Raw genomic sequence first — 11659 nt, forward strand, 5'->3', positions numbered from 1 at the left:
CCAAGGGAGGCTGCCCTGGGGTCCTGGCATCCCGGGCAAGGAACTGGACAGCAGCTGGCCTTGAGGGCCAGCTTGCCGAGCGGGAGCCAGCGACATCTGCAGTGTGAGCCCCTGGGCCCCAGCAGCCTGGCTGGAAGGCTGTGTCCTCTGAATCAGTGTGTCCTCCCCAGCAGGTGTTCCTGGGTCAGCCTTAGTTCTCCCCCCACCACCACCCCCATGCCCCACAGCAGCTGCCCCAGAGCTGGCTGGACCTGCTCCCCCAGGACCCTCCAGCCAAGAGCAAGATCCACCATCCCCTGCCTTCCTTGCACCCCCTCTGCCCCCCACCGGGCTGGCAGCCTCCAGGGAGGGGGCTGGGTTCGAAGGGTTGCCTCGGGTGAGCCTGCGCTCTTGTTCGGAACTGCGGTGGGAGAAACTTATGTTCTGGCCAGAGCGAGTGGCTTCCTGGGAGATCCTCTCCCTCCCCCTCTCTGCCCTTTCTTAGCGTAAATAACCCACCGCCAGCTCCCTTGGCATTAGCTAGAGGGGAATTTTTCTAAAGGATGAAGTTCCTGGGAACCGTCCACCCTTTTTCCCTTTCGTCTCATGACGAAAGCTCTGTACACCAAGACTTGGCTGGCGGTTCCCGGGTCAGAACTAGCTGGACCAGAAAAGGAGACACTGGCCTTCCCCTCCCCTGGCCCCTTCGCGGGTGACAAGCCCAGTGGGCTGTCCCTTATCTCTCTGCCGTGTCATCCTTCCCCAGGGAGAGGGCGGGGCCCCGCCTCCAGGCGCTAGAGCCAGGAGGGAGGCATCCTGCACAGAACTTCTCAGAAAAGTCTGTCTGCCAGACTCCGGGGAGAGACCCGGAAGATGGAGCTGCAGGCCCCACTGGCAGCAGCGGGAGGGGACCGTCCTTTCCTGTCGGCATTGGGTTCGGGCACGTCCCATGCCTCAGACTCTGCCTCTCCCCAAGTCATGGACTGAGGCTTCCTGGCCCCATTTCCCTTGGGGGCTTCCCAGCCTCCACTCACGCCCCAGTCGGGAGGTGCTGGGTGGCCTGAGCTGGGGAGCACCCGTTCTACAGACGAGATGCCCAAGCTTGGATGGATATAGCCCCCACTCAAGGTGTGCCCCTGCACTGCTCACTAACCCTGAAGCCACCCGGCACCTTCCCCTACACCCATACATACCCCCACCCGCCCATAGGGACTTGGAAGGGGCCTCAGACAGGAGGAAGGGCCACCTTGCACTGGCCCTGCCGATGCCTGGCCTCTGCCCAGCCTCCCTTTCCAGTATCTTGAAAGAGAAGACAGAGCCACACGTTTCTGTGGTGCCAGCAGGACAGGAACGGGCTTGCTGAGTTCAGGAACTGGTCACAGCACAACTGGAGCAGGAAACGCAGCTCTCACACCTGGCTGTTGACTGAGCGTCCTACCCTGTCTCCCAGGGCTCCTGGGCCAGCCCCTGCCCTCCCCACCGGAGGAAGTTTCCAGAGGACGGAGACCCAGGTTCAGCCTCCCCCAGCCTGCTAGAGCCCCAGTTTCTGCTCATGGTTTGCTTCTCTGACCTTCACAGAAACAGGGCCTGGGAGAGGAGGGTTGAGGTGCAGGAGAAGCCTGGCGTGTCCCCGGTGCCGCGGTCTGTCCCTTTGTCTGGATGAGAGCGGAAGGACCGTCTCTCACCTCTCCTCTCAGTGCAGAGACCGCGGGGAGGAATGGTCTGGGCGACTCTGCTGATAACGAAGCCCTTTTCCCCAAAGAGGGGAGAATGCTCCCAGCCCTCCTTCCAGGTAGTGGGCATGGTTCCCATGTACCCTCACCCGCCCTTTGGACGATCGGCTTATACAGTGTGGTTAACAGGGCTCTTCTTCAGAACTACCTCTTCCTTCTTGCTATTCTCGTCCCCCCCCCCCCCCCCCCCCCCCCCCCCCCCCCAAAAAACAAACGTATTCAGAATAGTTTCCCTGGGATTTTCCCTCCAGATTCAATTATGGGAATCGGCATTAAGAATGAAGTTGTGAAACCCGTACACACGTAGCCGCTCTTTTCTCTCAGTAAATCCCCACTGCACAGGCTTTCCTCCAGGGCACTCCTCAGATCCCAGGCCCACCCTCACCACGCCCCCCTCCCAGGAAGATACATTCTGCAGGGGAGGGGAGATCAGGGGGCTGGGGGCCTGGCCAGGGCCTCCACCTGAGCCCGCGGCCCAGCGCCTCCACGCCCCCTTCGGTTGAGGGAATGTTTACAGGTGAAAGGTCCTTCTCTCTCCTCTGCCACAGCCTTCCCGGGCTTTCACACCCACCCTGCAGACAGGCCCCCCCTCCCGGCCGCCAACCGACGGCTCCATCGCCCTAGGCTCCATCGCCCTGGGATATTTTCTTTGGCTTCCACCACCTCTCACCATCAGCTTGCTCAATGACCCTCTCTCGAAGAGGGTGCTTCCCAAGGTCACGTCCCTCTCCCCTGCCCCGCACCTACCCCAGACCCACCTGGGCTCAGTCGTTTATCATTGGCATTGTCTGCTTTAAAATTAATTAAAATTTTTGTCATTATATTCTGATTATATGAGTAAAGCACACACATTGTAAAGAAATTAAAGAGAAAAAAAAAAGACGGAGGAAGTGTAATCCTTCTGAGAGCCGTGTTTTCACTTCGGTGGATTCCATCCCAACAGATTCCATCCCCTGCTTCCCCCAAGTGCCCCCAGTCTGTCCTCCACAACCCAGGCTCCCTGCTCCAGAGCAGCGTGGAGTGGCCTCCACTGTCCACTGTCTGGTCCCTCTGCTGCCAGCCCAGTCCCCAGGGCGCCCCCCTCTCCCCGCTCCAGCCCAGCTCGTGCCCTAGCGGCGGTGAGTCCCCCGGCGAGTCCTGCCTCTGCTTCTTGCATCAGCCCGGGATCTGTCTGGTGGTGTACTCTTGGCTGTGCCCCACCCGCACAGGGCCACCTTCACCTCAAATCTTACGGCTCCTTTGAGACCTGGTTTAGTCACTTCCTCCCTGAAGCCCTCTCAGCTGCACACCACCACCGCTCCCCCGCCCTCCCCAGAAAAGCCAGAAGGACCCTTTGTCCTCCTGGTCCATGGGAACGCTGGGGCTCAGTATTCAGTGTCAGTAACCAAATGATAGCCTTCCTGAAGCATCTTTTCCTGTCCGACGTCTGAGTGTGTGTGGCTGTGTCTTAGTTAAGGTACACTGTCTAGCGCACAGGCTTGAGCCTGCTTTAGGGGGTTGGGACGGCGGGAAAGAGCCGTTTGCCACGACTGCAGAGTTCAGGAGTTCCGAATGCCGTGAGCCTCCCAAGGGCAAGGCCAGGCTGGGGAAGGGGGACCCAGCAGGTGGACCCTGCTCACGGAGGCTGGATCTTCCCCAGCCCGGGGCAGCGCTGCCTGGAGGCACACCCAGTGGGCCCCCTGCTTTTCCCCACTGCCAGGTGGCATGCCACCCAACCCGGCCAGCCTGTGGTATCAGCCACCTGTGGGCCTCAGCTGCTGTGCTGAAGAACAGGCTGGGTCCTGGGCAGGGCAGGTGCTGCTGGAGGAGGGGGGTCGCTGGCCTGTGGCCTCAGGATTTTGCACGTGGTGTTTGAGCTGGAGAAGACTACACTCCAGAGTGTCTGATGCCCTCAAAAACCGTTCTAGCTTCTGCCCTAAGGAGGCTGCTGGGTCTGTGCAAAGAGGCTGTGACCGTTTCTGGGGCACCACCAGGTGCTCTAAAGGGGGAGGATGATAAGAGCAGGGGAAGTGGGGGGACAGGGGAGCCTTGGCTGGCTCTGAGCTCCAACCCCATTATCACCAAGCTGGAGCCCTGCTGGCCATCTCTAGAGCCTGCCTCTCCCCTCCCAGCTCAGCCTCAGGGCTGGTTATCTGCCACAGGCATGATGGTGGGGTGCTTCCTGCCACCCTTCCTATCTTAGGAGGAGTCTGAAGGGGACAGAGCAGCTGGCACCTCCGAGTGGGGGAGGGGTATGCCCACTGAGTGCCAGGAGCAGGCTGTCTTCACAGCAGTAGCCTCACCTGCCTTTGGGGTGGGTGCTCCCCGTACTTCGTTTTCTCTGCACAGCAGGTGAATCTCTCATAAATGAATGGGCACCAGCAGAGTCCAAGGGCACCCCAGGATCTAACGTAGCCTCTGATCACATAGAATCGGCCTTCGTCCTGTTTTCACCCCTTGGTGTCCAGGGGGCAAGAGCGAGGGTATGAGTAGGTGGGTAAGGTGGGCGAATGCTCAACCAGACCTCCTGCCCTTTGCCCCCCTCCCCTCGCCAGCCTCCTCCGGTCAGCACGGTGGGAGTGTCTGGACTGAGCTGCACATCTGTCTGTGCAGGGGTGTCCCCCCGGGCTGAGCTGGGCACCCATGGGGGACCCGTGTACGCATATAGTGGACAGTGGCATCTGGTCACAGTGCGCACAGGCGTGGGTGCCACAGGGAGCAGAGCAGAGACCTCGGGGACCACAGACACCAGGCAGAGCTCAGAGTGGACAGGCCCCTCTCGCCCGCGGGCTTTCTCCTCTGGAGCCCCAGGATGGGGCTGGGTGACAGTGTGGATTTCTGGATGGCAGAGATTTCTTCTTTTTCTGAGGCGGGGGAGCACGGTCATTCCTCAGGGGCAGAGCTCTGAGTGAGCGGGGCCCTCCTTGAAGACACCTCCCCAGACACTGTCGTGGAAGCCCAGGGCTGGGCCTGAGCTGCACTCAGGGAAGCCTGTCTCTCCCCAGGTCTGCTACCTGTGTCACAGCCTCCTGACGCTGGCTGGGCTGGTGGTCAGCTGCCAGGACATTACTCCAGACCAATGGGTGAGTCTCCCAGGAGGCTGGGCTGGGGCCCCTGGGGGAGGAGCCCAGCCCGCTGCCAGGAACTGGGAAGAGTGGGAGGCTGAAAAAGAAGCAGGCCTAGGGGAGCCGGCCTCGTCCTCCTCCCAGCATCCCACCAGGCCTTCCCAAGGGATACTGACCCGTGCCCCCGGTTACCCCGTGCCTCCCCTCCCTTTCCTGCCTGACTTTTGGGCAGTCACTCAGACCTGTCCTCCTCTTTCTCCGATTTTGTGCTCCCCTCCCCGACTGTGGCTGCGGGCCTATGCCCCGCCCCCCACGGCCTCTGCAGGGAGAGGTGCAGCTGCTGTGCATGCAATTGGACCGCAGCATCAGCACCCACATCCGGGAGAGCCCCCAGGCCATGCACTGGACCGCACTCAAGGACCTGGCTGCCCAGACCTACATCCGCTGGCAGGAGCTGCTGGTCCACTGCCAGCCCCAGGTGGTGCCCACACCAGCCCCCAGGCTTGGGAGGGGAGGGATGTGGTCAGGCGGCTGACCGGAGCCCTCAGTGTGTCCGCCCCCTCTGCAGCTGCCGGGTTCCTGGCTGGAAGATGGGGGCAGAGGGCAGTGCGGGGAGACGTGTCCTCGGTTGGCCATCGCCATTCTTATCGAGAGTCAGAGGCCCCCGTGTGGGATTGCGGGGAGGAGGCACAGCGCAGGCGACTCCAGGGTGAAGGCAAAGAAGAGCTTCACCCCAGAGAGGGAAGAGCCTGGGCCACAGGGCCGGTCTGTCGTGAGCTGTGCCAGGAAGGGGCAGCAGAGGCACCAGCTGTCCACCCTCTGCCCAGTTGTCCTGTGGGCCTGAGGCTGGCCTCCCACTCTGCTGGGGGGAACGCTCCCAGGCTGCCCTGGTCCCTCCAGTTTTTGTAGCAACAGCACTCATGCTCCTGACTCCCTCAGACTCCCTGGGTAATAAATACTCATAGCTAATGTTTATTGAATAAAGACCCTCTTCTACATGAATCCACGTAACCTCCATGAGGCAGGTATTGTTATGATCGCATTTTACAGATGAACAAGCTAGCCAGAGTCACTGAGAGGTTAAACAGCTTGCCCCATCATGCAGGCGGGGGCGTGCAAATATCAGAACCAGGGCACAGAACCAGCCTGACTCGCGAGCCTGCACATTTAGCACAGTGCAGCCCCGGCTCTGGCAGCCTCCCTTCTGGCCTCTGTCCCTTCCTCCAACAGGCAGCCCTGCCACCCCTTCGCCCCCAGCCCTGGATGCAGATGAGCTGGGTCTCGTAAAAACTCTTTCTCCAACCCCCCTCCCAATGCTCCAGGGCTCCCAACTTGCCTTTCCTCTGACTCCCCTCCGCTTGTCCTTCCCCCGTAACCTCTGACTTGGGACTGACACATCAGCCACAGGCTGTGGCTTGGGTCTCAGATTTCACAAGTCTCTGAGAAAGCTGGAGAGCAGACCTCATCCTCAACCCCTAAGGAACTAGATCACACTGGAATCTGGTGAGAAGCAGTGTGTTTGTCATGAAAAGAAGGAAAAGTGATTCGTGGCCTGGCCGAGCCAGGGGGCAGGTCCCACCTTCCTCTCACAGCGCCCTGGGCCTGTGAACAGGGAGTAGAGAGAACGGAGGCAGAGCTGTGGTTGAGTGGCCCGTTGACCTGCCATGTCCTCACCTGGACTGGCAGCCCCAGGAGCCTTGTGGCTCAGCATCTGGCACGGAGGAGGCCTTAGTGGAAATTCAAGGGATGCTGGAGCGCCAGGGAGCGTCACATCGGTGGGCCCTACCTGGGCCCAGACCGTCACATCCTGCTTTTCTCTTTGCCACAGACCCAGTACTTCAGCCCCTGGGAAGACATCTAATGGAGCAGGGCAGGGGTGGCCCAGTGCTCCTGGCCCTGGCAGGAAGTGAACATGGCCCAGCTAACTGAAGGCGTGAAGAATGGAGACCAGAGGAGGACCAGCCAGCTGAAGCAAGCACCTGCCTCCCCCGCTGCCCCGAGCCCCCTCCGGGCAAGGACCCTGCCTCTCGCTGCCTGGCTCACCTCTCAGCTCTCCTTCCCTTCCCCACCGTCTCCTCTCCCCGAGACCTTTGTCTCCAAAGCTCTGGTTTTCCTGGGCTTCCTGGGTCCTCCGGCCACCATCCTCCCCACCCTCCTTCCCATCTCTGTGTGTCCCTAATGTGAGGGTTCCTTGTGCACGCTAAAGTCTCATTTCAGCATCATTGGTTACAAGAGTTCCTTCAGTCCCTTACTGAGGGCCCGTGCTCAGCGCCCAGTTTCCTGACTTCTCGCTTATACTTTGCAGAATTCTCACCCCAGGCAGTCATGTGCCCCGCCCCACCCCCTGCAGCTGAGGGCTGTTTGTAAACCTTCAGGGAGGAGCAGTTCTGGCTGTGGCCTGAGAGCTGTCAGACACCCAGGGAGCAGGGATGGGGAACGTTTGTTTGGACCGGTCTGGGACCAGGACTCCCCACTCCCCGCTGCCACTGGGGAAGATCCAGGGAGTGAGATGGTAGCTCAGGGCTGTAATTACACTTAATTCAACTTATTGTTGAGCTCTGAAATCAACTCCCAGACTTAGGAGTTGGGCATGGGGGGCAGTGCCGAAAGATCGTTCCCAAGACTTTTTGTTTCCCCTCTGCCTTACCCAAGATCAGTTTTGTGGGCCCTGATCCCTAAACGGGTGCTGGACGTCTTTGACCTGCTCCCCTTGAGAAGTGAGTGAGCCTTTGGTACCCCCAGGAGATCCTTGGGGATCTGCCCACACGTCCAACCCTGAGACTCCATTGCTAGCCCCTGGCCCCTCCTGACTCCTTTCTGGGTGGGGACGGGGTTTTGCAGGGGCCACAGGAGGTAGATAGGAGGTAGCTAGAGGATGAGGCCTGCCCACTGGGCCTGGGCCCCTTCCTCAGCTCAACCCTAGAGTCTGCCAGTGGAACGTCACCGTGGCTGGTGCTTGTGACTTTCTCTGTTTATCTGTCCCTCTCCTTTGTTCTTTCACACGACGGGGGTCAGGGTAAGGCAGGTTAAGTAGGAAACTCCCCCCAAATAAAGGACCTTCAGGCCAAGTGCCTCTATTTGCAGCCCCAAAGTGTAGCCCATCGCTTCCTGGTCCTGTTTTGGAGGCTCTCGCTGGGTCCCCAGAGTGCTGGGAGCCAAGGCAGATGTATATCAGAGAGCACGAGCACACGGCCGAGGGCCGGGTACCACGTCTCCCTGCCTCTCTTCCTTCGCCAGGTGAGAGGTGGAAGCAGCTCTCTGCCAGGGAGGCTTGGAGGCCCAGGCGGCTTGCCTGAGAGTTCTGGTTTCTGTTCCTGGCCACATCACAGGCCCCCTTGGCCAGGGCACCCCTGAGGCCCCAGCGGCATCAGGTAGGCCTGAGATCCTCCGATAGCAGAGCGGAGGCTGTGCCGAGCCACCGCCTTCCCCCTCCCTCAGGGCCGCCCCTGCCCCTGATCCCCAGCTCTTCAGTTTGCTCTGGAAACCTGGAAATCATCTTTGGAATTTCCTTTCTTCGTTCTCGCAGCCAAGGGCAGAGAGGGAGTAGGGAGCCCTGAGAGTCTGAAGCAGGGAGTTTCCAATTCTCAAAGCCGCCCCTGCTGGGCTCTGAGCAAGGGTTCGAGCTGTCCAGTGTTGCAGGCTATGGAGCCCTCCTGCCCAGGCCCGGTTCTCGTGCACTGCCCCCCTCCGCCCCAGCTCCCGGAGACACTCACCCCCAGGAGAGAGGAGGTGTTGGTGACAGCTCAGGCCCTCCAGAGGCCTCCCTGTAACCTGAGCAGAGGTGAGCACTTTGAGGTCACCCAAGGGCGTACGGCGTCCCCCGGGACGTGTAATGGGCCCTCGCTGGAACTGGCTGGGAGCTGACCAGATCTTCTGAAACCAGTCCGGGACCAGTTAGAGAGCCAGCCTCTAGGCCAAGAGTTCCACAGTAATGCTGGCAACTTGGCCACATACTCTTTCCAGATCCCTAAGCCCCTGGGAAAAGGCTGAGGGATATCCTGGTGGAAGCCACTGGAAAGGCAGCATCCGGGGCTGTGATGACGGATGTTCTCCTGCTTCCTTTGGTGATGGTGGTAGGGAGGGGCTGGAAGGGAAAGGCTTCCCAGGTGGACGGCTTTGATAACTCTCCTTTAGGAGGAAGTGGAGAGAGGAAGTCCTTTTCCTATGTCCCCACTCCCCTCGGTCCCCAGGTCCCCAGGCCCTCAGGCCCCTGAAGGGTGGCTGACCCAGGCTTTTTCATTTCCCCCCTGTGGGTTGACAGCAGCTCCTGACTCCCCTGGAAGTTGGCCAGACAGTGTTGACTACAGAACCCCACTGTGACCCCTCAGCCCCGCCCTCACCCCCCCTCAGAAAGCAGCCTCAGGAGAGCTGGAGTTCACAGGAGGGGCACCGTGGTGCATGACCAAGGTGTGGGAGTGAGGGGGGCCTTGCTTTCCAGAGGAGACTCTTGGGTCCATCTCTAGGGGCCGGACTGAGCTGCCAGTGGGTCCTCAGAGAAACCCGGGGGGCATTTAGCACATCTGCTTTTTCTTGGCCACAAGCAGTTGAACAAATGGGGAAAGTAAGAGGGTCTGTCAAGGCCTAAGGCCTGAAAAGTGGATACCTTCCATAGAATATGATAGACAGGCCCTGAGGAGGCTTGATATGCCTATACACAAGCCTTTTTTTTTTTTTTCCGGGTATTAGTAACTTTTTTTTCTTCTTAATTTAAGACCCAGGAATCCTCATTTTTGACCAGTTGTGCTTTTATTTTAAAGTATGAATCATGAGCAAGTAGTCACGCAGGAAACTGTATCCCCTGCCCACCCGCCCACGGCAAAGGCCAGCGCCGGAAAGGACCGGAACGCGGCAGAAGATGAGTGAAGGTGGAAGAGGGGAGCAGGCAAGCTGCAGCCTTAACTTTGAGGAGCGTTTGGGAGGGAAGGGCTCCGGAGTCTGTTAGCAGGAACCGAGCAGCCGGCCTTGAGCTACAGAAGACGGTCACGGCCAGTGAAACCAAACCACCTGATGAGACTTTCCACTAGGGCTGTCTTGCAGATGGGGCTAGGAGCTCAGGTCTCAGCCTGGTAACCGTCACACCTAGAGGTGGGTGGGAGGTGAAGGTGAGGAAAAACAGCAGGAAATGGAGTGTTTGTGGCCTAAAAGTTAGCAGGATACCCTGTGACTTAGTGGAAAGACAGGATCAGGAGTCCTAAGGCCTGATTTAACATTCTGACCTTGCTCATTATCTATGTGAGTTGGGGCAGGATGCGTAACCTTTCTGAGACTCATTTTATCTATGGAATGGGAGAAACAGTACCTACTTTGGAAAGGGTGGTCATGAGGGCAGAGTGAAGGCAAGTTGCAGGATGTGAAGCACAGAACAAATGTGAGGGGCACCTGCCTATTGATTTACATCCACATACATAGACGCAGGGTCTAACAGGAAGAGGGGGGTCACACATCTTCCTCCCTGTCAGCTGAAGCAAAGCCTTCCCTGCCCACCCCATGCTAATTAACTGGCTTGCCCCCTATCTCCAGCATCTCCAAGGCCACAGCTTTTCTTTTTTTTTTTTTTTTCTGGTGGAAAGGAGCTGGGAAATGTGGCTTTGGCCAGCGCGGGAGAAGGGGCCTTTATGTATACCAGCAAAGACCCAATTGTTACTGAATCCAAACTGGGCTGCTTTTCCCAATTATCTCCACGACTCTTCTGGTCTCCACTTTTCTGATGCCAAGTTTTAACCCAGAACAAAAGCTCCCGTCGGGACTGATTTATAATCCAGATCTGCTGACGGGGCCCTAAAGTGTCCCTCCCCTCCAGGACTGCACCAGGCATAAAGTCACCACCGCAGCCTCAGGGCCTCCAGTCTCTTCACCTCTGCCCTTTGCCCCTAGCCAGGAGGTGGCATATGTCTCCGGGTCCCGGTGGGCTGGCCTCCCTGGGGTTCCTCTGTCCACCTGCCCAGCTCCGAGAAACCAGCTGGCAAGGAGGACACCCCAGCACCGCCCAGGAGGCCAGGGCTACAAGTTACTTCTAGGAGCGGCTGTGGGCGGAGGCTGGCGGTTCGGAAGATGCCAGTTCTCCTCCAGCGTGGCTCCCCTCAGAACCCTTTCGTCTGAACATCAGGGCTCATGTCACTTGTTATTCAGTCTTCCAAGGGCACCAGAAGGAGTCATTTCCTGAGGGGTAGGCTCTGTGCAATCGGAGTCCAGGGTTGTCTTCGCCGGGAGCTGGCCGGGGGGGCGCTGAGCAGGTCCCTCCGCCTGGAGCGTGAGAAACAAGGGGCAGAAGGTCTCGGGGAGACTTGGGGGTTCTTACTGGCTGGTGAGGCCCGTTCCAGTCTGATCGCAGGGTTCAGTGGGAGTTGGGGCCAAGAAACGGAGAAGAATTGGGGGCCAACAGACAGACCACTCTGGTCCGCCCCGAAAAGAAGCCTCGGATACTCGCCCTGAAGTGGCCCGCACGCCTTCGTTCCAGTAACCTCAGCGTGGGGATCCCCTTAGCCCCATTCCCGAGCCCGGCCGCCCAGCCTGCGCGGTTGGCCTTGGGGGACACTTCGGAAAGACCCGGTGAGTCCGACTCCCCAGTGCCAGGGCCAGGAGTCCCTCCCCCGCCCCACCTCCCAGCGCGGTGGCGCAGCTCGCGGCTGCAAGGCGCAGGGCGGCAGGGCACGGGGAGGGGCGGGGGTCCGAGCCCCCGGGCGGGGAGCGGGTAGGCGTGCGGGTCGCGGCGGGTCGCAGCCCCCTCCGGGGCGGGCCGTCGCGGCCCGCCCCCGACCTCCGTCGAGCCCCCCCGCCTGACGTCAGGGGGGAGGGGGCGGAGAGCCGCGGCCGCGGCGGAGAAAGAGCCGGCGCCCGCCGCGGTGGCGCGGGGAGCCCGATCCCGGGGGCGCCGAGCCGAGCCGGGCCGAGGGGCGGTGGCAG

General features: G+C 60.0%; 2 protein-coding genes across 2 annotated transcripts in view; both read left to right on the top strand.

The window, feature by feature from the left end:
• The window catches only part of FAM178B (family with sequence similarity 178 member B), an 87183-nt gene extending 80235 nt beyond the window's left edge, over positions 1-6948 (top strand). Inside the window, 3 exon segments of the mRNA XM_029232503.1 lie at positions 4697-4774; positions 5082-5234; positions 6585-6948. Coding sequence (XP_029088336.1) covers positions 4697-4774; positions 5082-5234; positions 6585-6617 — 264 coding nt within the window. The 3' untranslated portion in view covers positions 6618-6948.
• A 3603-nt stretch (positions 6949-10551) lies between these two features.
• Positions 10552-11659, top strand: part of SEMA4C (semaphorin 4C) — a 10804-nt gene continuing 9696 nt past the window's right edge. The window contains exon 1 of the mRNA XM_029232792.1: positions 10552-11305. The gene's annotated coding sequence lies outside the window, so the exon portion shown is untranslated. The remainder of the gene's footprint in view (positions 11306-11659) is intronic.

This window comes from Monodon monoceros, unplaced genomic scaffold (assembly GCF_005190385.1).
Source record: "Monodon monoceros isolate NGI ecotype Baffin Bay Population unplaced genomic scaffold, NGI_Narwhal_1 Super_Scaffold_19, whole genome shotgun sequence".
Lineage (NCBI taxonomy): Eukaryota > Metazoa > Chordata > Mammalia > Artiodactyla > Monodontidae > Monodon > Monodon monoceros.